This window comes from Oncorhynchus nerka, linkage group LG18 (genome assembly GCF_034236695.1).
Source record: "Oncorhynchus nerka isolate Pitt River linkage group LG18, Oner_Uvic_2.0, whole genome shotgun sequence".
NCBI classification, from domain to species: Eukaryota; Metazoa; Chordata; class Actinopteri; order Salmoniformes; family Salmonidae; genus Oncorhynchus; species Oncorhynchus nerka.
This window is the reverse complement of record NC_088413.1, coordinates 76634861-76660520: the sequence shown is the minus strand read 5'-3', so window position 1 is coordinate 76660520 and position 25660 is coordinate 76634861. Positions and strand designations below refer to the sequence as shown.

At 47.8% G+C, this 25660-nt stretch overlaps 1 protein-coding gene across 2 annotated transcripts in view; it reads right to left on the bottom strand.

Moving 5' to 3' along the window:
• LOC115146480 (oocyte zinc finger protein XlCOF6.1-like) overlaps positions 1 to 25414 on the bottom strand; it is a 52056-nt gene extending 26642 nt beyond the window's left edge. Inside the window, exons 1-4 of one of the 2 annotated variants that reach the window (XM_065004358.1) lie at positions 25213 to 25414; positions 23458 to 23688; positions 16227 to 16334; positions 2879 to 5281 (exon numbers count right to left, since the gene is read on the bottom strand). In XM_065004358.1, coding sequence (XP_064860430.1) covers positions 4176 to 5281; positions 16227 to 16334; positions 23458 to 23557 — 1314 coding nt within the window. In that variant the 5' untranslated portion in view covers positions 23558 to 23688; positions 25213 to 25414 and the 3' untranslated portion in view covers positions 2879 to 4175. Of the gene's footprint in view, positions 1 to 2878; positions 5282 to 16226; positions 16335 to 23457; positions 23689 to 25212 lie in introns of those variants that run through there. The other variant, XM_065004359.1, reaches the window with a different exon arrangement.
• Positions 25415 to 25660: the final 246 nt, after the last annotated feature.

The following is a 25660-nucleotide window of genomic DNA, read 5'->3' as shown; positions in this document are numbered from 1 at the left end:
GCAACAGTGTGTGAAAACCTTGTGAAGACTTACAGAAAATGTTTGACCTCTGTCATTGCTAACAAAGTATTGAGGAACTTTTATTGACCAAATACTTATTTTCCACCAGTTTGCAAATAAATTCATTAAAAATCGTACAATGTGATTTTTCTGGATTTTTTAAATCTAATTTTGTCTGTCATAGTTGAAGTATACCTATGATGAAAATTACAGACCTCTCATCTTTTTAAGTGGGAGAACTTGCACAATTGGTGGCTGACTAAATACTTTTTTGCCCCACTGTATCCTCCGAGAGCAACTTCTCCCAACCATCTAGGAACAGTTTGGTGACGAACAATGCCTTTTCCAGCATGATGGAGCACCTTGCTATAAGGCAAAAGTGATAACTAAGTGGCTCTGGAAACAATACATCAATATTTTGGGTCGATGGCCAGGAAACTCCCCAGACCTTAATCCCATTGAGAACTTGTGGTCAATCCTCAAAAGGCAGGTGGACAAACAAAAACAATTGGTGGCTGACTAAATACTTTTTTGCCCCACTGTATGATCTAAATTGATATTGTTTAAAGATAACATCTATCTTTTCATATTTATGCAAACCTGTCTAAAACAAAATTTAAGAATGAGAGTACTGTATGTTGAAGGCTAGGCGCAAATAGCTGAACTGCTCACTTTTGTGTCTGTACGTATACAGACAAGGAGGCATACAAAGGTATGTCTATTGGTATATTATGCAGATCACATTTACCATCCCTTACTTCTTCAATGACTCCCATAGGCCTCTACACTATGGACAAGGTGAATGAAAACCATAATCAGGACTTGTTTTTTTCACCACAAAAACCTATTGTGAAGGCCAGCATCCCGTAGATGCCTCTTCACGGTTGACCTTGAGATGAGGCTTCTGTTGGTCAAACTAGAAACTCTAATGAACTTGTCCTCTTGCTCAGTTGTACACCAGGGCCTCCCACTCCTCTTTCTATTCTGGTTAGTCAGTTTTCTCTGTTCTGTGAAGGGAGTAGTACACAGCGTTGTAACAGATCTTCAGTTTCTTGGTAATTTCTCACATGGAATAGCCTTCATTTCTGTACACACCGGGATCTGCTGGCTAGAGAGTTTACAATGTATGGACTTCTAGAAAGAACAAGTCCTCAGACATCAAAAAGGAGGACCAAGGCACTTTTCATATACTTCATCAGAATGCTTTTGAGTACTCCCTGACGAAGGCCATGCAGCCGAAACGCATCAATTAAAAAAAAACTTTTTCCATTGAACATGCCATACAAATAAAGGCATTTTAATTCATTATTTGAATAGTGCCTTAGTCCTTTCATTTTTATGATCAATTTGCTCCTTTTACCAAAGAGCACACTCTGTCTACCAAAACCTACTATTGTGGCACTTCACGTCCTCAATAGTGGTCCTGGTCCTCTGCCGACATGCCACACCACATTGCACTGTATGTATCCTCTGCCGACATGCCACACCACCTCATTGCACTGTATGTATCCTCTGCCGACATGCCACACCACCTCCCATTGCACTGTATGTATCCTCTGCCGACATGCCACACCACCTCCCATTGCACTGTATGTATCCTCTGCCGACATGCCACACCACCTCCCATTGCACTGTATGTATCCTCTGCCGACATGCCACACCACCTCCCATTGCACTGTATGTATCCTCTGCCGACATGCCACACCACCTCCCTTTGCACTGTATGTATCCTCTGCCGACATGCCACACCACCTCCCGTTGCACTGTATGTATCCTCTGCCGACATGCCACACCACCTCCCGTTGCACTGTATGTATCCTCTGCCGACATGCCACACCACCTCCCGTTGCACTGTATGTATCCTCTGCCGACATGCCACACCACCTCCCGTTGCACTGTATGTATCCTCTGCCGACATGCCACACCACCTCCCGTTGCACTGTATGTATCCTCTGCCGACATGCCACACCACCTCCCGTTGCACTGTATGTATCCTCTGCCGACATGCCACACCACCACCCGTTGCACTGTATGTATCCTCTGCCGACATGCCACACCACCTCCCGTTGCACTGTATGTATCCTCTGCCGACATGCCACACCACCTCCCGTTGCACTGTATGTATCCTCTGCCGACATGCCACACCACCTCCCGTTGCACTGTATGTATCCTCTGCCGACATGCCACACCACCTCCCATTGCACTGTATGTATCCTCTGCCGACATGCCACACCACCTCCCATTGCACTGTATGTATCCTCTGCCGACATGCCACACCACCTCATTGCACTGTATGTATCCTCTGCCGACATGCCACACCACCTCATTGCACTGTATGTATCCTCTGCCGACATGCCACACCACCTCATTGCACTGTATGTATCCTCTGCCGACATGCCACACCACCTCCCATTGCACTGTATGTATCCTCTGCCGACATGCCACACCACCTCCCGTTGCACTGTATGTATCCTCTGCCGACATGCCACACCACCTCCCGTTGCACTGTATGTATCCTCTGCCGACATGCCACACCACCTCATTGCACTGTATGTATCCTCTGCCGACATGCCACACCACCTCCCATTGCACTGTATGTATTAACACATTTTAAAACAACGGCTGCAGGGCTTAGAACACACAAGGTGAGGTTTTGGTAGAGCTGTGAACTCGCTCCTTTCATATTGAGCATCTATGTCAATGATTCTGAAAGATCTATTTGCATAAATAGTTAATTGATTTACTATTGATCTCCAGTGAGTGTTTTTATTGTTGGGATTTATCCTAAATCGAAGAGGGATAATTGGATTCAGCATAAAGACAAATTCTTACTCGTAGCCAATAGTTAGGCCTACATAAAATAAATATAGGCACAGAATTGACCAAACAGTTCCATATATCTTTAATAGATTGAATTCAAATATGTATCAATACTTATGTCATTTTACACAAATGTTAACGATCTCCTAACCATTGATGATACCATTGTCTCTGCCTCAACCAAGGTGTTATCCTGGACTACACCCTCTTTCCACCACTACATCTGTCGCTGAAACCCAGATCCAAGCATTTATCATCTCCCGTCCCGACCACTGCAACTCACTAATCTCCAGGCATCAACGCAAGCTCCCTCCATAAGCTCCAAATGGTTCAGAACTCTGCAGCCGAACTCCTCCCCCACACTGACATCACACTCGTTTCCCTTTAAGCCCCTCCCCCTTGGTTTCATGGTCTTGTTTTCTGTTTAGTTTCCACAATGGTAAAAGCGACATAAATAAGTCCCATGTATTATTATAATAAACAGGGACACTATCAATGTTGTCACCATCCAATGAATATATATATATATGGATAAAACATCAAATACATTTAAGTGTTTTTGAAAATAACATACACCTGGTTACCTGCATTAAGTACCAACTTCAGTTCAACAAAGGCTTTCTGCAAAACATAAGGCAGATTGTAGTTCTGGACGATCCTTGTGAACAGAATACACTACAGTATCGTCCACATACAAGTGGAGGTTACAATTTCTTACAAACCAATAGTGTTTATATAGATAGTAAAAAGTACAGGGCCCAAAATCGACCCTGGGGGGGCAGGGGCACCTTTAGTACTAAAGGAAACTTGGTCAACACAATCGAAAGACTTCCACAGGTCTATAAAAAGGGCAGCACAATGTAATTTTACAGTGTAATTGATCAGACGTAGCAGATATAGTGCTATGATGAATCAGTCAAGTGTTCAATGAGGTGAAGCACTTCTCACAGTCAGGACAAGAGTACGACTTCTCTCCTGTACTTATTCGCTGGTGGTGTTTGAAGATACCCACATTCAGAACATTGATAAGGCTTTTTTTTCCCCTGTGTGCACTCTCTTATGAACGGTTAGATGACTTGGTGAGGTGAAATCCTTCCCCACGGTTAGAGCAGGAGTCAGGTTTTTCCCCTGTGTGCACTCTCTTATGAACGGTTAGATGACTTGGTGAGGTGAAATCTTTCCCCACGGTTAGAGCAGGAGTCAGGTTTTTCCCCCTGTGTGCACTCTCTTATGAACGGTTAGATGACTTGGTGAGGTGAAATCCTTCCCCACGGTTAGAGCAGGAGTCAGGTTTTTCTCCTGTGTGTTTTACTTGTGAAGGTTCAGGCTGTCCAGATGAGATTCTTCCACACTCGTCAGATCATTAGTAAGGCTTCTCCCCTGTGTGCACTCTGATGAAGTGTTAGATTGCTTGATGTGGTGAAGCATTTCCCGCAGTCAGAGCAGCAGTAAGGCTTCTCTCCAGAATGTTTCCGCAGGTGTCTTTCAAGATATGATGGGAATGGGAAACTCTTCCCACAGTCAGAGCAGGAGTAAGGCTTCTCCCCTGTGTGAGTTATCCGATGAGAGGTTAGATGACTTGATGTTGTGAAGCATTTCCCACAGTCAGAGCAGGAGTACGGTTTCTCTCCAGAATGTTTACGCAGGTGTATTTCAAGATATGATGGGAATGGGAAACTCTTCTCACAGTGAGGACAGCGGTGAGGCTTCTCTCCAGTGTGTGTTCGCTGGTGCACATTCAAGCCACTCAGTTGCGAGAAACTCATCCCACAGACCGAGCAGGAATAAGGCTTCTCTCCAGAATGTTTCCGCATGTGTCTTTCAAGATATGATGGGAATGGGAAACTCTCCTTACACTGAGGACAGTGGTGAGGCTTCTCTCCAGTGTGTGTTCGCTGGTGCACATTCAAGCCACTCAGTTGAGAGAAACTCATCCCACAGTCAGAGCAGGAATAAGGCTTCTCTCCAGAATGTTTACGCAGATGTCTTTCAAGATATGATGGGAATGGGAAACTCTCCTCGCAGTGAGGACAGTGGTGAGGCTTCTCTCCAGTGTGTGATCGCTGGTGCACATTCAAACCACTGCGTTGAGAGAAACTCATCCCACAGACAGAGCAGGAATAAGGCTTCTCTCCAGAATGTTTACGCAGATGTCTTTCAAGATATGATGGGAATGGGAAACTCTCCTCACAGTGAGGACAGTGGTGAGGCTTCTCTCCGGTGTGTGTTCGCTGGTGCACATTCAAGCCACTCAGTTGAGAGAAACTCATCCCACAGTCAGAGCACGAGTAAGGCTTCTCTCCAGAATGTTTTCGCACGTGTCTTTCAAGATATGAAAGGAAAGGGAAAATTTTCTCACAGTGAGGACAGTGGTGAGACCTCTTCACTTTGCTCACTTTCCAACGATGCTTGACTGAAGCAGGAAATGTCTCAACTTGGTCAGAGGAGTTAGGGGTCTCTCCTGTGTAAATGACAACAGAAGATCAAGTGAGCTGGTGAAACACAAATGCTTAATTTTTGCATCAAATTAAAAGAAAGTAATGTGCCCAATAAAGCAGTCCTGAAATGGGTTACTTACAGTAGGTTTCTCTGCTTTGGAACTAATGAGCAATCATTTTGACTGCATTCTAACAGTGTAATTTAATCCATTTCATATATGCTTTCACAACGATAACAACGTGGTTGTGTTTATGAACGTCTAAGGTAACATTAAAATATATTTACTTTATTTCAAACACAATAGCATATTCCTTTGTCAACTCTGTCGGAAACAAAACCACTAAAAACATGTGTTCAATCAATTTAATTAATGGAGCGCCCTTTTGTTATGACTATGAAACAGAAAGTGTGTGTGTGTGTGTGTTGGAACAAGGTAAAAGCTTGTTTTTATAACGACAAAAACAACAAAATGCCGAAGATGCGCAGTCAAATGATAAACAATTTCCCGCTCACACAGTGTACTTTAAGCAGGTTAGAGTAGACTGATAGAACTGCTTGGATTGGGTGGACTGATATTAGGTTACATACCATTTTGAGATTTATAATTAGAAGATGCGCCTAGTTTCCTGAAGCGGGTCACAACTTCACAGGAGAGCTGTTTGAACGTAAACTTTTTTTTGGGGGGGGGGTAGAAATTCCTTCTTGAACGTGAACTTTCATGTGCCTTAAACTTGTATGCCATCTGTAAATACGAATAAAATTGTTAAATTACGAGCCTAGTTGTTTAAGCCACAGAAAAAGGACAGCAACCTTCCCGCTAGCCATGATTGGCGGAGGTAATAAGTGGGCTGGACATGCCGAGAGATGAGTTTGGATTGCTTCTGTCCATTTGAGCTGGTCAGTATGTGAAGGTAATCCTGTCTAACGCGGCTTTAAAATAAATAAAAATGTATTGTTTATTAAAACTTAGACTATGCAAGTATCCATTTCAATAGAACGTCACCACAACAACTATTTCAGGACCCTCTCGTCTGAGTACCAGATCGCAGAATAACGCTGGAGGGGATGGCTGACGTTTTACTGGCTCCTAACCAGCTGTGCTATTTTGTTCCGTCTTTTCGTATTGTTTAACTTATTTTGTACCTAAAGTTGCTGCTACCAAAAATAACTTCTGGACATCAGACCAGCGATTACCCACCTCGATCTGGAAGAATAATGTTTCTTTAAAAACAGTCCGACGGGAAGGATATACTGCTTTCTCAGGAACGGGCCCAAATCCCTGTCATTTGCGACGGCGAAAAAAGGGGGCGGAGGTCGGGCTGCCTTCGGAGAATTCGTAGGCGAGTGAGTAAACTCCCACTGCCATCCGTTCTATTGGCCAACGTGCAATCATTGGAAAATAAAATGGATGTCGTACAAGATTACACAACCAACGGGACATTAACAACTGCAATATCTTATATTTCACTGAGTCGTGGCTGAACGACGACACAGATAATATTGAGCTGGCGGGATTTTCTATGCACCGGCAGGACAGAGAACCTATGTCTGGTAAGATGAGGGGTGTTTGTTTATTTGTCAAGAACAGCTGGTGTGCGATGTCTAATATTAAATAAGTCTTGAGGTAGAGTACCTTATGATAAACTGTAGACTAACCTATCAACCAAGAGTTCTCATCTATATTATTCGTAGCCGTCTATTTACCGCCACACACCGATGCTGCCACGAAGACTGCACTCAACCAGCTGTTGAAGGCCATAAACAAACAAGAAAATGCTCATCCAGAAGCGGCGCCCCTAGTGGCCGCGGACTTTAATGCAGGCAAACTTAAATCCATTTTACCTAATTTCTACCAGCATGTCACATGTGCAACCAGAGGAGAAAAAACCACACAGAGATGCACACAAAACTCTCCCTCACCATCCATTTAACAAATCTGACCATAACTATATCCTCCTCATTCCTGCTTAAAGGCAAAAAAGCAGGAACTACCAGTGACTCGCTCAATATGGAAGTGGTCAGATGACGCTGACGCTACGCTACAAATGGCATTGAGGAGTATACCTCAGTCAAACCCAGCAGCGAGCTTCCCAGTGACGCGAGCCTACCAGATGAGCTAAATGCCTTTTATGCTCGCTTTGAGGAAAGCAACACTGAAGCATGCATGAGAGCACCAGCTGTTCTTAACAACTGTGTGATAACACTCTCGGTAGCTGATGTGAGCAAGACCTTTAAAACAGGTCAATATTCACAAAGCCACGGGGTCAGATGGATAACCAGGATGTGTACTCAAAGCTAGCACGGACCAACTGGCAAGTGTCTTCACTGACATTTTCAACATCTCCCTGACGGAGTCTGTAATACCTACATGTTTCAAGCGGACTACCATAGTCCCTGTAACCAAGAACACTAAGGTAACCTGCCAAAATGATTTTCGTAGCACTCACGTCAGTAACCATGAAGTGCTTTGAAAGGCTGGTCATGGCTCACATCAACAGCATCCTCCCAGATACCCGAAACCTACTCCAATTTGCATACCACTCAAACAGATCCACAGATGACACAATCGCACTCCACACTGCCCTTTCTCACCTGGACAAAAGGAACACCTATGTGAGAATGCTGTTCATTGACTACAGCTCATAGTTCAACACCATAGTGCCCACAAAGCTCATCACTAAGCTAAGGACCCTGGGACTAAACACCTCCCTCTGCCACTGGATCCTGGACTTCATGACGCACTTCAGGAAACAGCAGAGGGAACACCCCCCTATCCACATCGATGGAACAGTAGTGGAGGGTAGCAAGTTAAGTTCCTCGGCATACACATCACAGACAAACTGAATTGGTCCACTCACACAGACAGCGTCGTGAAGAAGGCGCAGCAGCGCCTCTTCAACCTCAGGAGGCTGAAGAAATTCGGCTTGTCACCTACACCACCCGATGTTACAGGAAGGCCATAAAGATCATCAAGGACATCAACCACCCGAGCCACTGCCTGTTCACCCCGCTATCATCCAGAAGGCGAGGTCAGTACAGGTGCATCAAAGCTGGGACCGAGAGACTGAAAAACAGCTTCTATCTCAAGGCCATCAGACTGTTAAACAGCCACCACTAACATTGAGTGGCTGCTGCCAACACACTGACATTGACCCAACTCCAGCCACTTTAATAATGGGAATTGATGGGAAATTATGTAAATATATCACTAGCCACTTTAAACAATGCTACCTTATATAATGTTACTTACCCTACATTATTCATCTCATATGCATACGTATATACTGTACTCTATATCATCGACTGCATCCTTATGTAATACATGTATCACTAGCCACTTTAACTATGCCACTTTGTTTACTTTGTCTACATACTCATCTCATATGTATATACTGTACTCGATACCATCTACTGTATGCTGCCCTGTACCATCACTCATTCATATATCCTTATGTACATATTATTTATCCCCTTACACTGTGTATAAGACAGTAGTTTTGGAATTGTTAGTTAGATTACTTGTTGGTTATTACTGCATTGTCGGAACTAGAAGCACAAGCATTTCGCTACACTTGCACTAACATCTGCTAACCATGTGTATGTGACAAATACAATTTGATTTGGTGAGGGTAGGTAACAACACATCCGCCATTCTGATCCTCAACACTGGGGCCCCTCAGGGGTGTGCTTAATCCCCTCCTGTACTCCTTGTTACCCACGACTGCGAGGCCAAACAACTCCAACACCAAGTTTGCTGACAACACAAGTGGTAGGCCTGATCACAGACAACGATGAGACAGCCTATAGTGAGGTCAGAGACCTGGCAGTGTGGTGCCAGGACAACAACCTCTCCCTCAATGTGAGCAAGACAAAGGAGCTGATTGTGGACTACAGGAAAAGGTGGGCCCAACAGGCCCCCAATAACATTGACAGGGCTGTAATGGAGCGGGTTGAGAGTTAAGTTCCTTGGCGTCCACATCACCAACAAACTATCATGGTCCAAGACAGTTGTGAAGAGGGCACGACAACACATTTTCCCCCTCAGGAGACTGAAGAGATTTGGCATGGGTCCCCAGATCCTCAAAGTTCTACAGCTGCACCATCGAGAGCATGAAAAGACTGGTTGCATCACCGCCTGGTATGGTAACTGCTCGGCGTCTGACCTTAAGGCGCTACAGAGGGTAGTGCGTACAGCCCAGTACATCACTGTGGCCAAGTTTCCTGCCATCCAGGACCTATATACTTGGCGGTGTCAGAGAAAAGGCCCAAAGAATTGTAAAGACTCCATTCACCCAAGTCAGACTGTTCTCTCTGCTACCGCACGGCAAGCGGTACCGGAGCACCAAATCTAGGACCAAAAGGCTCCTTAACAGCTTCTACCCCAAGGCATAAGTCTGCTGAACAATTAAGCAAATGGTCACCGGAATATTTACCCACCCCATCCATTTGTTTTTTACACTGCTGTTTATCTATGCATAGTCACTTCACCCCTACCTACACGTTAGGTAAATTACCTTGACTAACTTGTGCCCCCACACATGGACTCTGTACCGGTACACCCCCCTCCCTAATTATTTTGTAAATATTTTAACTCTTTCTTGAACTGCCCTCTTGGTTAAGGGCTTGTAAGAATTTCATGGTTGTCTACACACGTTGTATTCGGTGCATATGACAAAGTTTGATTTGAATTTACAAACATCCAACACCTGAATATGGAATTGACCATTTTTAGGACCTTCCTCTAGAGGTCCTGGATGGCAGGCAGCTTAGCCCCAGTGATGTACTGGGCCGTTCACACGACACTCTGTAGTGCCTTGCGGTCAGAGGCAGAGCAGTTGCTGTACCAGGCAGTGATGCAACCAGTGCGCTCGATGTTGCAGCTGTAAAACGTTTGAGGATCTGAGGACCCATGACAAATCTTTTCAGTCTCCTGAGGGGGAATAGGTTTTTGTCGTGCCCTCTTCATGACTCTCTTGGTGTGTTTGGACCAAGATAGTTTGTTGGTGATGTGGACACCAAGGAACTTGAAGCACTCAAACTGCTCCACTATAGCCCCGTCGATGAGAATGGGTGCGTGCTCGGTCCTCCTTTTCCTGTAGTCCACAATCATCTCCTTAGTCTTGGTTATGTTGAGAGATAGGTTGTTATTCTGGCACCATCAAATTATATTTGTCACATACACATGGGTAGCAGATGTTAATGCGAGTGTAGCGAAATGCTTGGGCTTCTAGTTCCGACCATGCAGTAATATCTAACAAGTAATCTAACCTAACAATTTCACAACAACTACCTTATACACACAAGTGTAAAGGAATGAATAAGAATATGTACGTAAAAATATATGAATGAGCGATGGCCGAACGGCATAGGCAAGATGCAGTAGGTGGTATAGAGTACAGTATATACATATGAGATGAGTAATGTAGGGTATGTAAACATTATATACAATGGCTAGTGAGACATTTTTTTACATAAATGTTTCATTATTAAAGTGGCTAGAGATGAGTCAGTATGTTGGCAGCGGCCACTCAATGTTAGTGATGGCTGTTTTAACAGTCTGATGGCCTTGAGAGAGAAGCTGTTTTTCAGTCTCTTGGTCCCCGCTTTCATGCACCTGTACTGACCTCGCCTTCTGGATGATAGCGGGGTGAACAGGCAGTGGCTCGGGTGGTTGTTGTCTTTGATGATCTTTATGGCCTTCCTGTGACATCGGGTGGTGTAGGTGTCCTGGAGGGCAGGTAGTTTGCCCCCGGTGATGCGTTGTGCAGACCTCATTACCCTCTGGAGAGCCTTACGGTTATGGGTGGAGCAGTTGCCGTACCAGGCGGTGATACAGCCCAACAGGATGCTATCGATTGTGCATCTGTAAAGGTTTGAGTGTTTTTGGTGACAAGCCAAATTTCTTCAGCCTCCCGAGCTGCTGCGCCTTCTTCCCCACGCTGTCTGTGTGGGTGGACCATTTCAGTTTGTCCGTGATGTGTACGCCGAGGAACTTAACTCTCCACCCTTTCCACAACTGTCCCGTCGGGGACTGCTGTTTCCTGAAGTCCACGATCATCTCCTTTGTTTTGTTGACGTTGAGTGTGAGGTTATTTTCCTGACACCACACTCCGGAGGGCCCTCACCTCCTCCCTGTAGGCCGTCTCGTCGTTGTTGGTAATCAAGCCTACCACTAGTGTCGTCTGCAAACTTGATGATTGAGTTGGGAGGCATGCATGGCCACGCAGTCATGGGTGAACGGGGAGCACAGGAGGGCTGAGAACGCATCCTTGTGGGGCCCCAGTGTTAAGGATCAGCGGGTGGAGATGTTACCTACCCTCACCGCCTGGGGCAGCCTGTCAGGAAGTTCAGGACCCAGTTGCACAGGGCGGGGTCGAGACCCAGGGTCTCGAGCTTAATGACGAGTTGAGGGTACTATGGTGTTAAATGCTGAGCTGTAGTTGATGAACAGAATTCTTACATAGGCATTCCTCTTGTCCAGATGGGTTAGGGCAGTGTGATTGCGATTGTGTCGTCTGTGGACCTATTGGGGCAGTAAGCAAATTGGAGTGGGTCTAGGGTGTCAGGTAGGGTGGAGGTGATATGGTCCTTGACTAGTCTCTCAAAGCACAAAAAGTATTTATTTGGCCACCAATTGTGCAAGTTCTCCCACTTAAAAAGATGAGGCCTGTAATTTTCATCATAGGTACACTTCAAATATGACAGACAAAATGAGATTTAAAAAAATCCAGAAAATCACATTGTAGGATTTTTAATGAATTTATTTGCAAATTATGGTGGAAAATAAGTATTTGGTCAATAACAAAAGTTTATCTCAATACTTTGTTATATACCCTTTGTTGTCTTTGTTTCTCAATACTTTGTTAGCAATGACAGAGGTCAAACGTTCTCTGTAAGTCTTCACAAGGTTTTCACACACTGTTTCTGGTATTTTGGCCCATTCCTCCATGCAGATCTCCTCTAGAGCAGTGATGTTTTGGGGCTGTTGCTGGGCAACACAGACTTTCAACTCCCTCCAAAGATTTTCTATGGGGTTGAGATCTGGAGACTGGCTAGGTCACTCCAGGACCTTGAAATGCTTCTTACGAAGCCACTCCTTCGTTGCCCGGGCGGTGTGTTTGAGATCATTGTCATGCTGAAAGACCCAGCCACGTTTCATCTTCAATGCCCTTGCTGATGGAAGGAGGTTTTCACTCAAAATCTCACGATACATGGCCCAATTAATTCTTTCCTTTACACAGATCAGTCATCCTGGTCCCTTTGCAAAAAAACAGCCCCAAAGCCTGATGTTTCCACCCCCATACTTCACAGTAGGTATGGTGTTCTTTGGATGCAACTCAGCATTCTATGTCCTCCAAACACGACGATTTGAGTTTTTACCAAAAAGTTATATTTTGGTTTCATCTGACCATATGACATTCTAACAATCTTCTTCTGGATCATCCAAATGCTCTCTAGCAAACTTCAGATGGGCCTGGACATGTACTGGCTTAAGCAGGGGGACACGTCTGGCACTGCAGGATTTGAGTCCCAAGCTAGTGTGTTACTGATGGTAGGCTTTGTTACTTTGGTCCCAGCTCTCTGCAGGTCATTCACTAGGTCCCCCCATGTGGTTCTTGGATTTTTGCTCACCGTTCTTGTGATCATTTTGACCCCACGGGGTGAGATCTTGCGTGGAGCCCCAGATCGAGGGAGATTATCAGTGGTCTTGTATGTCTTCCATTTCCTAATAATTGCTCCCACAGTTGATTTCTTCAAACCAAGCGGCTTACCTATTGCAGATTCAGTCTTCCCAGCCTGGTGTAGGTCTACAACTTTGTTTCTGGTGTCCTTTGACAGCTCTTTGGTCTTGGCCATAGTGGAGTTAGGAGTGTTTGAGGTTGTGGAAAGGTGTCTTTTATACTGATAACAAGTTCAAACAGGTGCCATTAATACAGGTAACGAGTGGAGGACAGAGGGGCCTCTTAAAGAAGAAGTTACAGGTCTGTGAGCCAGAAATCTTGCCTGTTTGTAGGTGACCAAATACTTATATTCCACCATAATTTGCAAATAAAAAAATTCTCAAAATTTCTGTCATAGTTGAAGTGTACCTATGATGAAAATTACAGGCCTCTCATCTTTTTAAGTGGGAGAACTTGCCCAATTGGTGGCTGACTAAATACTTTTTTGCCCCACTGTATATCCAATAGTTCCTCCCGACTGTATGTAATAAAACCTAATATTTTCTGGGATAACAATGTAAGAAATAACACCAAAAAAAAAATACTGCATAGTTTCCTAGGAACGTGAAGCAAGGCGGCCATCTCTGTCGGCGCCAAGTCTCTGACCTCCTCCCTATAGGCTGTCTCGTCGTTGATCAGGCCTACTACGGTTGTGTCGTCTGCACACTTAATGGTGTTGGAGTCGTGCCTGGCCATGCAGTCGTGGGTGAACAGGGAGTACAGGAGAGAACTGAGCACGCACCCCTGCGAGGCTCCAGTGTTGAGGATCAGCATGGCAGATGTTGTGCTACCTACCCTTACCACCTGGGGGTGGCCCATCAGGAAGTCCAGGATTCAGTTGCAGAGGGAGGTGTTTAGTCCCAAGATTCTTAGCTTAGTGATAAGCTTGGAGGGCACTATCGTGTTGAACGCTGAGCTGTAGTCAATGAACAGCATTCTCATGTAGGTGTTCCTTCTGTCCAGGTGGGGAAGGGCAATGTGGAGTGCAATAGAGATTGCATCACCTGTGGATCTGTTTGAGCAGTATGCAAATTGGAGTGGGTCTAGGGTTTCTGGGATAATTCAGTTAATGTGAGCCATTACCAGCCTTTCAAAGTACTTCATGGCTACGGACGTGAGTGCTACGGGTCTGTAGTCATTTAGGCAGGTTACCTTAGTCCCTGCGCCCAAGAACACAATGGTGGTCTGCTTGAAGCATGTTGTTATTAGACTCAATCAGGGACATGTTGAAAATGTCAGTGAAGACACCTGCCAGTTGGTCAGCACATGCCCGGAGAACATGTCCTGGTAATCCGTCTGGCCCCGCAGCCTTGTGCATGTTGACCTGCTTAAACGTCTTACGTCGGCTACGGAGAGCGTGATCACACAGTCGTCCGGAATAGCTGATGCTCTCATGCATGCCTCAGTGTTGCTTGCCTCAAAGTGATTTGGCTCGTCTGGTTGGCTCGTGTCACTGGGCAGCTTGCGGCTGTGCTTCCCTTTTGTAGTCTGTAATAGTTTGCAAACTCTGTCACATCTGACATGCATTGGAGCCATTGTAGTACGATTCAATCTTAGCCCTGTATTGACACTTCGCCTGTTTGATGTTTCGTCAGAGGGCATAGAAGGATTTCTTATAAGCTTCCAGGTTAGAGTCCCGCACCTTGAAAGCGCCAACTCTAGCCTTTAGCTCAGCGCGGATGTTGCCTGTAATCCATTGCTTCTGGTTGGGGTATGTACGTACAGTCACTGTGGGGACGACGTCCTCGATGCACTTATTGATCAAGCCAGTGACTGATGTGGTGTACTCCTCAATGCCATCAGAAGAATCCCAGAACATATTCCAGTCTGTGCTAGCAAAACAGTCTGATTGTATACATAACACTACCTCATCTATCACTGATAGTGATATTGTTTGTACTGTATATTATTTATATTGACAATATCTATTTCTACTATGCAATATTTATAAAATATTTTTTATCTGGACACTGTTTAACTGGAATTGTTCCTTATTGTAGGCTACTACTTTTAGTCTTAATCTTTACTACACTACTCACTGTTGAGCACATGACCTCACATGTGAATCCTTAAAGAGTTGGGTGGGGCTAAGGCTTAAGAAGGTGTGATTAATGCTGAATGGGTGTCGACAAAGGAGAGCTCTCCAGGAGGGATCAAAGCATTCAAAGGCCATTTTCTCAAAAGTGAGGTTACAAGTTTATCAACTTTCAAAGCAGAATTACTTTCCCATTGTTCCTCAACTGTAGTGTATGATATACAATGTTGTAGCTCTACTTTTATCCAATGTAAAAAAAATATTTAAAAAAACTCAATTTCAAATGTTGCTTCATCAGACCGATTTGAGCTGGGTCGGTCACGTGTACCAATACAATAGAATGGACTATCCTGTTATTCATTCACAATTGGAGATTCCATAATGATGCATTGTTCACTTTAGCAATTATAGTGTTGAAGACCCACTCCAACCTCCCTAGAGCCTAATGTAGCACCTGATTTCATTAACAATAGCACCTCAATAGGTGATCCAGGTGTACTCCGACTTAGCACCAATGTGTGTGTGCGTGTGTGGGGTCACATCAGATCTTCTTAAGAGCATATCTAATTTGTAAAAATGTGTAGAAAAATATCTGAATTAGGCTGCGTTTTCAGGCCATTTGTTATCAAGTGGCCACTGGTTGGTGGGGGCAGCAGGTAGCCTAGTGGCTAGAGTGTTGGGCCAGTAACCGAAAGGTTGCTGGATCTAATCCCAGAGCTGGTAAAAATCTATCATTCTGCCCCTAAACAAGGCAGTTAACCATCTGTTCCCCGGTAGGCCGTCATTGTAAGAATTTCTTAACTGACTTGCCAAGTTAAATTTTTTAAAAGGCGCAATTGTCCTACATTGCCCCTCTATTGTTCTCGCAAGAAAGAGGGGAAACCGATGATATCAGACCACCTCCTTGAATTGCCAAACTCTTGAATTTTGCAATTGTTAAAAAAAATAAAATAAAAACTATTTTGCTCAAAACCTCAAATGGACTGCATTTACAAGCATTTCGCTACACCCGCAATAACATCTGCTAAACATGTGTATGCGACAAATAAAATTCGATTTGACTTGGAATGTCATTTTTTTTCCACAGGAAAAGTTTTTTTTTTTTTTTTTTTTTTTTTTAATAGCTGGAGTGGGACTTTAAACTGTGACGTCAACTAATGTGTTCCTGGATCCTGACTGGGCCTAAAAAACTAGATCAAACCTGCTCTTACCATGATCAGATTCCCCAAAGTCATCCTTCTCTTCTTTAAAGGTGACATTCAGCCCAAGTGTTTGACTGCTGTCTGCCAACTTCACTGACGCCATCTCTGGACTCTCTTCTGTGTAAATGAGAACAAGGAAAAGGTTCAACTATGTTAACTTGCATTGACTTGAGGAAATAAAATGGATACTAAAACCATGTAGCAAAGTGGTTGGCGAGCAACTAAATTACCCAAGTATGTCCTTTTAAAATGCCTGGTGTCCCAACCCAACGTGTCCTAACCCCAGCTCCAGGTGTCCTAACTCCAAGTGTCCTAACCCCAGCTCCAGGTGTCCTAACCCCAGCCGTCCCAGCCCCAGGTGTCCTAACCCCAGCCGTCCCAGCCCCAGGTGTCCTAACCCCAGCCGTCCCAGCCCCAGGTGTCCTAACCCCATGTGCCCTAATCCCAGCCCCACGTGTCCCAGCCCCACGTGTCCTAAACCCAGCCCCACGTGTCCTAAGCCCAGCCCCGCGTGTCCTAACCCCAGCCCCCCAGCCCCACGTGTCCTAACCCCAGCCCTACGTTTCCTAACCCCAACCCCAGGCGTCCTAACCCCAGGGGTCCAAACCCCAGGTGTCCTAACCCCAGGTGTCCTAAACCCAGCCCCACGTGTCCTAATCCCAGCCCCACGTGTCCTAATCTCAGCCCCACGTGTCCTAACCCCAGGTGTCCTAGCCCCAGGTGTCCTAATCCCAGCCTCATGTCTCCTAACCCCAGGTGTCCCAACCCCAGGTGTCCCAACCCCAGGTGTCCCAACCCCAGGTGTCCCAACCCCAGGTGTCCCAAACCCAGGTGTCCCAAACCCAGTGTCCCAAACCCAGGCGTCCTAACCCCAGGCGTCCTAACCCCAGGCGTCCTAACCCCATGTGTCCTAACCCCAGGTTGCCTAGCCCCAGGCATCCTAACCCCAGGCATCCTAACCCCAACCCCAGGCATCCTAACCCCAGGCATCCTAACCCCAACCCCAGGCATCCTAACCCCAGGCGTCCTAATCCCAGCCCCATGTGTCCTAACCCCAGGTGTCACAACCCCAGGTGTCACAACCCCAGGTGTCACAACCCCAGCCCCAGGTGTCCTAAACCCAGGCCTCCTAGCCCCAGTCGCCCTAGCCCCAGGTGTCCTAACCACAGCCCCAGGTGTCCTAACACCAGGCGTCCTAACCCAAGCCCCAGGCGTCCCAACCCCAGCACCAGGCGTCCCAATCCCACATGTCCTAACCCAAATCCCACGTGTCCTAACCTCACGTGTCCTAACCCCAACCCCACGTGTCCTAACCCCAGGCGGCCCAATCCCAGGCGCCCCAATCCCAGGCGCCCCAATCCCAGGCCCCAGGTGTCCTAGCTCCACGTGTCCTAAACCCAACCCCAGGTGTTCTAACCCCGGCCTCCAGGTGTCCTAACCCCAGGTCTCCTAACCCCGGCCCCAGGTGTTCTAACCCCGGCCCCAGGTGTCCTAACCCAGGTGTCCTAACTCCACGTGTCCTAACTCCACGTGTCCCAGCCCCACGTGTCCCAGCCCCACGTGTCCCAGCCCCACGTGTCCTAGCCCCAGGTGTCCTAACCCCAGGTGTCCTAACCCCAGGTGTCCTAACCCCAGGTGTAATAACCCCAGGTGTCATAACCCCAGGTGTCATAACCCCAGCCCCAGGTGTCCTAACCCCAGCCCCAGGTGTCCTAACCCCAGCTCCAGGTGTCCTAACCCCAGCCGTCCCAGCCCCAGGTGTCCTAACCCCAGCCGTCCCAGCCCCAGGTGTCCTAACCCCAGCCGTCCCAGCCCCAGGTGTCCTAACCCCAGGTGCCCTAATCCCAGCCCCACGTGTCCCAGCCCCACGTGTCCTAAGCCCAGCCCCGCGTGTCCTAACCCCAGCCCCCCAGCCCCACGTGTCCTAACCCCAGCCCTACGTTTCCTAACCCCAACCCCAGGCGTCCTAACCCCAGGCGTCCAAACCCCAGGTGTCCTAACCCCAGGTGTCCTAAACCCAGCCCCACGTGTCCTAATCCCAGCCCCACGTGTCCTAATCCCAGCCCCACGTGTCCTAATCCCAGCCCCACGTGTCCTAATCCCAGCCCCACGTGTCCTAATCCCAGCCCCACGTGTCCTAACCCCAGGCGTCCTAACCCCAGGTGTCCCAACCCCAGGTGTCCCAACCCCAGGCGTCCCAACCCCAGGCGTCCTAACCCCAGGCGTCCTAACCCCAGGTTGCCTAGCCCCAGGCGTCCTAACCCCAGGCATCCTAACCACAACCCCAGGCATCCTAACCCCAACCCCAGGCATCCTAACCCCAGGCGTCCTAATCCCAGCCCCATGTGTCCTAACCCCAGGTGTCACAACCACAGGTGTCCTAACCCCAGGTGTCCTAACCCCAGGTGTCCTAACCCCAGGCCTCCTAGCCCCAGTCGCCCTAGCCCCAGGTGTCCTAACCCCAGCCCCAGGTGTCCTAACCCCAGGCGTCCTAACCCAAGCCCCAGGCGTCCCAACCCCAGCACCAGGCGTCCCAATCCCACATGTCCTAATCCAAATCCCACGTGTCCTAACCTCACGTGTCCTAACCCCAACCCCACGTGTCCTAACCCCAGGCGCCCCAATCCCAGGCGCCCCAATCCCAGGCCCCAGGTGTCCTAGCTCCACGTGTCCTAAACCCAACCCCAGGTGTTCTAACCCCGGCCTCCAGGTGTCCTAACCCCAGGTCTCCTAACCCCGGCCCCAGGTGTTCTAACCCCGGCCCCAGGTGTCCTAACCCAGGTGTCCTAACCCCAGGTGTCCCAACCCCAGGTGTCCTAACCCCACGTGTCCCAACCCCAGCCCCAGGTGTCCTAACCCCAGGTGTCCTAACCCCAGGTGTCCCAGCCCCAGGTGTCCCAGCCCCACGTGTCCCAGCCCCACGTGTCCCAGCCCCACGTGTCCTAACCCCAGCCCCACGTGTCCTAACCCCAGCCCCACGTGTCCTAACCCCAGCCCCACATGTCCTAACCCCAGGTGTCCTAACCCCAGCCCCCCAGGTGTCCTAACCCCAGCCCCAGGTGTCCTAACCCCAACCCCAGGTGTCCTAACCCCAGGTGTCCTAACCCCAGGTGTCCTAACCCCAGCCCCAGGTGTCCCAACCCCAGGTGTCCTAACCCCAGCCCCAGGTGTCCTAACCCCAGCCCCAGGTGTCCTAACCCCAGGTGTCCTAACCCCAGCCCCAGGTGTCCTAACCCCAGGTGTCCTAACCCCAGCCCCAGGTGTCCTAGCCCCAGGCGTCCTAGCCCCAGTCACCCTAGCCCCAGCCCCAGGTGTCCTAACCCCAGCCCCAGGTGTCCTAACCCCAGGCATCCTAACCCAAGCCCCAGGCGTCCCAACCCCAGCACCAGGCGTCCCAACCCCACATGTCCTAACCCCAATCCCACGTGTCCTAACCCCAACCCCACGTGTCCTAACCCCAGGCGCCCCAACGTCCCAACCCCGGCCCCAGGTGTCCTAGCTCCACGTGTCCTAAACCCAACCCCAGGTGTTCTAACTCCGGCCCCAGGTGTTCTAACCCCGGCCCCAGGTGTGCTAACCCCAGCCCCAGGTGTCCTAACCCCAGGTGTCCCAACCCCAGGTGTCCTAACCCCAGGTGTCCTAACCCCACGTGTCCCAACCCCAGCCCCACGTGTCCTAACCCCAGCCCCACGTGTCCTAACCCCAGGTGTCCTAACCCCAGGTGTCCTAACCCCAGGTGTCCTAACCCCAATCCCACGTGTCCTAACCCCAACCCCAGGTGTCCTAACCCCAGGCGCCCCAATCCCAGGCGCCCCAACGTCCCAACCCCGGCCCCAGGTGTCCTAGCTCCACGTGTCCTAAACCCAACCCCAGGTGTTCTAACCCCGGCCCCAGGTGTCCTAACCCCAGGTGTCCTAACCCCGGCCCCAGGTGTCCTAACCCAGGTGTCCTATTCCCAGCCCCACGTGTCCTAACCCCAGGTGTCCCAACCCCAGGTGTCCCAACCCCAGGTGTCCTAACCCCAGCCCCAGGTGTCCTAACCCCAGCAGCCCCAGGTGTCCTAACCCCAGCCCCAGGTGTCCTAACCCCAGCCCCAGGTGTCCTAACCCCAGGTGTACTAACCCCAGGTGTACTAACCCCAGGTGTCCTAACCCCAGCCCCAGGTGTCCTAACCCCAGGTGTCCTAAACCAAGGTGTCCCAGCCACAGGTGTCCTAACCCCAGGTGTCCTAACCCCAGCCCCAGGTGTCCTAACCCCAGGTGTCCTAACCCCAGCCCCAGGTGTCCCAACCCCAGGTGTCCTAACCCCAGCCCCAGGTGTCCCAACCCAAGGTGTCCTAACCCCAGCCCCAGGTGTCCCAACCCCAGGTGTCCTAACCCCAGCCCCAGGTGTCCTAACCCCAGGTGTCCTAACCCCAGGTGTCCTAACCCCACGTCCCCACGTGTCCTAACCCCACGTGTCCTAACCCCACGTGTCCTAACCCCACGTATCCTAACCCCACCCCCACGTGTCCTAACCCCAGCCCCACGTGTCCTAACCCCAGCCCCACGTGTCCTAACCCCAGCCCCACGTGTCCTAACCCCAGCCACACGTGTCCTAACCCCAGCCACACGTGTCCTTACCCCAGGTGTCCTAACACCAGGTGTCCTAACCCCAGCCCCACGTGTCCTAACCCCAGGTGTGCTAACCCCAGGTGACCTAACCCCAGCCCCAGGTGTCCTAACCCCAGCCCCAGGTGTCCTAACACCAGGTGTCCTAACCCCAGCCCCACGTGTCCTAACCCCAGGTGTCCTAACCCCAGGTGTCCTAACCCCAGGTGTACTAACCCCAGGTGTACTAACCCCAGCCCCAGGTGTCCTAACCCCAGGTGTCCTAACCCCAGGTGTCCCAGCCACAGGTGTCCTAACTCCAGGTGTCCTAACCCCAGCCCCAGGTGTCCTAACCCCAGGTATCCTAACCCCAGCCCCAGGTGTCCCAACCCCAGCCCCAGGTGTCCCAACCCCAGGTGTCCTAACCCCCCCAGGTGTCCCCCAGCCCCAGGTGTCCCAACCCCAGGTGTCCTAACCCCAGCCCCAGGTGTCCCAACCCCAGGTGTCCTAACCCCAGCCCCAGGTGTCCCAACCCCAGGTGTCCTAACCCCAGCCCCAGGTGTCCCAACCCCAGGTGTCCTAACCCCAGCCCCAGGTGTCCCAACCCCAGCCCCAGGTGTCCCAACCCCAGGTGTCCTAACCCCAGCCCCAGGTGTCCCAACCCCAGGTGTCCTAACCCCAGCCCCAGGTGTCCCAACCCCAGGTGTCCTAACCCCAGCCCCAGGTGTCCCAACCCCAGCCCCAGGTGTCCCAACCCCAGGTGTCCTAACCCCAGCCCCAGGTGTCCTAACCCCAGGTGTCCTAACCCCAGCCCCAGGTGTCCTAATCCCAGGCGTCCTAAGTGAAAAGTAAGATAACATCTTAAAAATAATGTAACCAATCTGTCTCTGACTAAAAGTACGAAAATATGAAAACCAGCAGACACTTTGGCCCTTGAGAACCAGAACAACACTGGAGTAACAGCTGTTGATAGACGTCCGGGTGTAATCATTAGTGCACACGGTAGCAAACAGTTTGGCCTGATGCAGATCATTTTGCAATGGAAACCGTTTATTCAAGGAACCAAACGGAAGCAAATGCAACAAAACAGGGAGGGACCTGCCTGAAATGTGTCCAATAGAAACTAATTTACATTGCAGAACGTTTGACATTTTAGAGTCATTTTATTTGCCTCTAAACGTAAAGTTCTGAGAAATTATTTGATAATTCCATGATAAACCCTGCTCTGTTACCTGGGTAATCATCACATTCCCATGATAAACCATGCTCTGTTACCTGGGTAATCATCACATTCCCATGATAAACCCTGCTGTTACCTGGGTAATCATCACATTCCCATGATAAACCCTGCTCTGTTACCTGGGTAATCACCCTATCCCCATGATAAACCCTGCTGTTACCTGGGTAATCATCACATTCCCATGATAAACCCTGCTGTTACCTGGGTAATCATCACATTCCCATGATAAACCCTGCTGTTACCTGGGTAATCATCACATTCCCATGATAAACCCTGCTCTGTTACCTGGGTAATCATCCTATCCCCATGATAAACCCTGCTGTTACCTGGGTAATCATCACATTCCCATGATAAACCCTGCTGTTACCTGGGTAATCATCACATTCCCATGATAAACCCTGCTCTGTTACCTGGGTAACATCACATTCCCATGATAAACCCCGCTCTGTTACCTGGGTAACATCACATTCCCATGATAAACCGCGCTCTGTTACCTGGGTAACATCACATTCCCATGATCAACCCCGCTCTGTTACCTGGGTAATCATCACATTCCCATGATCAACCCCGCTCTGTTACCTGGGTAACATCACATTCCCATGATCAACCCTGCTCTGTTACCTGGGTAATATCACATTCCCATGATAAACCCTGCTCTGTTACCTGGGTAACATCACATTCCCATGATAAACCCTGCTCTGTTACCTGGGTAACATCACATTCCCATGATCAACCCTGCTCTGTTACCTGGGTAACATCACATTCCCATGATAAACCCTGCTGTTACCTGGGTAATCATCACATTCCCATGATCAACCCTGCTGTTACCTGGGTAATCATCACATTCCCATGATCAACCCTGCTGTTACCTGGGTAATCATCACATTCCCATGATAAACCCTGCTGTTACCTGGGTAATCATCACATTCCCATGATAAACCCTGCTCTGTTACCTGGGTAACATCACATTCCCATGATAAACCCTGCTCTGTTACCTGGGTAACATCACATTCCCATGATAAACCCTGCTCTGTTACCTGGGTAACATCACATTCCCATGATCAACCCTGCTCTGTTACCTGGGTAACATCACATTACCATGATCAACCCTGCTCTGTTACCTGGGTAACATCACATTACCATGATCAACCCTGCTCTGTTACCTGGGTAACATCACATTACCATGATCAACCCTGCTCTGTTACCTGGGTAACATCACATTACCATGATCAACCCTGCTCTGTTACCTGGGTAACATCACATTCCCATGATAAACCCTGCTGTTACCTGGGTAACATCACATTACCATGATCAACCCTGCTCTGTTACCTGGGTAACATCACATTACCATGATAAACCCTGCTCTGTTACCTGGGTAACATCACATTACCATGATAAACCCTGCTGTTACCTGCGTAATCATCGCATTCCCAAATCTTCACTTCCTCTTCTATATCTTTTGTGATGATATTCAGCCGGAGAGTTTGACTGCTTTCTTTCACTGATGCCATCTCTCCTGCGGTGCCCAGGGAACTTCTTTGTCACAATCAGGACCCAGTCAGTATAGGCTTGGGCTCAGTGTGGAAGGAGAGCGGCAGGCTGGTTATCCTCGCTGTCCTAAAGTAAAGACCAGATAAACAACCTGTAAAAGGAAAAAAATGTCATTTGGTGGCTTGTTATCTAGTTAGCGCACACATTCATTGTTTTCTGAGGTAACAGTCATTTGATCAACGTTGCTATGCTAATTTAGTTTACTGTATGGGGCCTCAGCTGGCTAAACTAAGAAATAAAAAGTCTAAAATTGCAAGGTAGCTAGCTATTATTCGGGTTTGTTTTTTAGCTGAACCAGTATATGGGAAGAGGAGGAGCCCAGTTAGCTACCATTTCATTTACTGCCGCCGTGCCCGGAATGTACGTCCCAAAAATGTCTAAATAAACATTTACGAGCGACAGGAAAATAATTGTCTGAAAAGGGTGCATAAGCCAAATTCATATTTTTTTGGCACCTCCAATAAACGTTGATAGATTAGGTACATGGCATACTTGGTCTAAAATAACAGATTATTTCCAGACAAGGCATTTTTTTTCAGTTACTTGTACATTTTTATTTAGACCATTTTTGGAAGTACATACCAGGCGTGAAGGTAGTAAATGACAATAGTTGCTCAGCGAATCCCAATATTTTGGTAAGTAACAAAAGTATATTGACATAACACTTGCAGAGCGGTCTAATTGGAAAATGAATGGTAGCTAACTGGGGACTTCTCCTCTGCACAGGAGGTGTATATTCATTATGTTTTACAACAGAAGCAGTTTACTGTTACCTGGGTTTACTCAGTTTATTATCTATGCATTGTCACTTTACCTCTGTAAAGTATATTACCTCAATTACCTCGACTAACCAGTGCCCCCGCACATTGACTCTGTACCAGTACCCCCTGCATATAGCCTCACTATTTATTATTTTGTTTACATTTACATTACATTTAAGTCATTTAGCAGACGCTCTTATCCAGAGCGACTTACAAATTTTGTTGCTCCTTAATTGTTTTTCTATTTCTCATTTTTTACTTCGGCTTATTTTAGTAAATACTTTAACTGCATTGTTGGTTAATTAGGGGCTTGTAAGTAAGCTTTTCACTGTAAGGTTGATCACCTGTTGTATTCGACGCTTGTGACAAATACAAATTAGATTTTTGTTTAATTGCCAAATTAACACAGATAAAATCGAGCGAAACGGGTAGGGACCCTAGCTACCTAAATTTGTTCAATGTAAACTCGTTTTCGTTGCAGAACATTTTCCGTTTTGAGTAAACTGTTTGTTGCAACACGTTTTACAGCAGACGAAACGTTTATCTACCAATCCGCGGTATGAATACCTTCCCAAGTAATGAAGCAAAACAAAGCAAACCAAACTGGGAGGGACATAACTGAATTTGTGCAGGTTTTAAGTCACCATTTCCCGCTAACTACAGCACATTTGGTTCAGCTAACGTTAGGTCGTTACATATTTCCCCATTTTGTTATTAGAAAACGTACGTGTTGACCGTTTCTAATGTATTGTTTGTTCACTTTAGCTACGAGTTGTGTTAACATTAGTCCGCTAACTGAAGGCCCTGTCTGGCCATTTGCCCTGCTGCAACACACTTCTCTGTAAGGTTCTTACCTGAGGCCTTGCTTCGCTAAAACGGAATAAAATCAAATTAAAAATGCTTATTTTGAATCAAGTGTTTATTGTTCAACGAATAAATAGTTATTTACGCGTGGATATCTATTCCAAAAGGATCGCACACAAAAGAGATGGCAATATGCGCATTTTTCTTTTTCGACAGACTAGGCGTGTTTCAAACTACACAAACTTAGCCTGTCGGTCGCCACCTGTGTGCTGGAGTGTGAATCACATATAATACTTACTCAGGTTGTGGTCATTTCATTTATAACAAAATGTCATACTGGATCATTCTCATTCGAAAGTGTGAAGTCCTCAAACTAAACAATATTTTGATTACACATTAAAAGGAGTGACTTTAGCCAGAGTATTCCTAACCATGAAGTTCTCTAAGGCTGTGTTAACACAGGTAGCCCAATTTTGCACTAATTGGTCTGTTGACCAT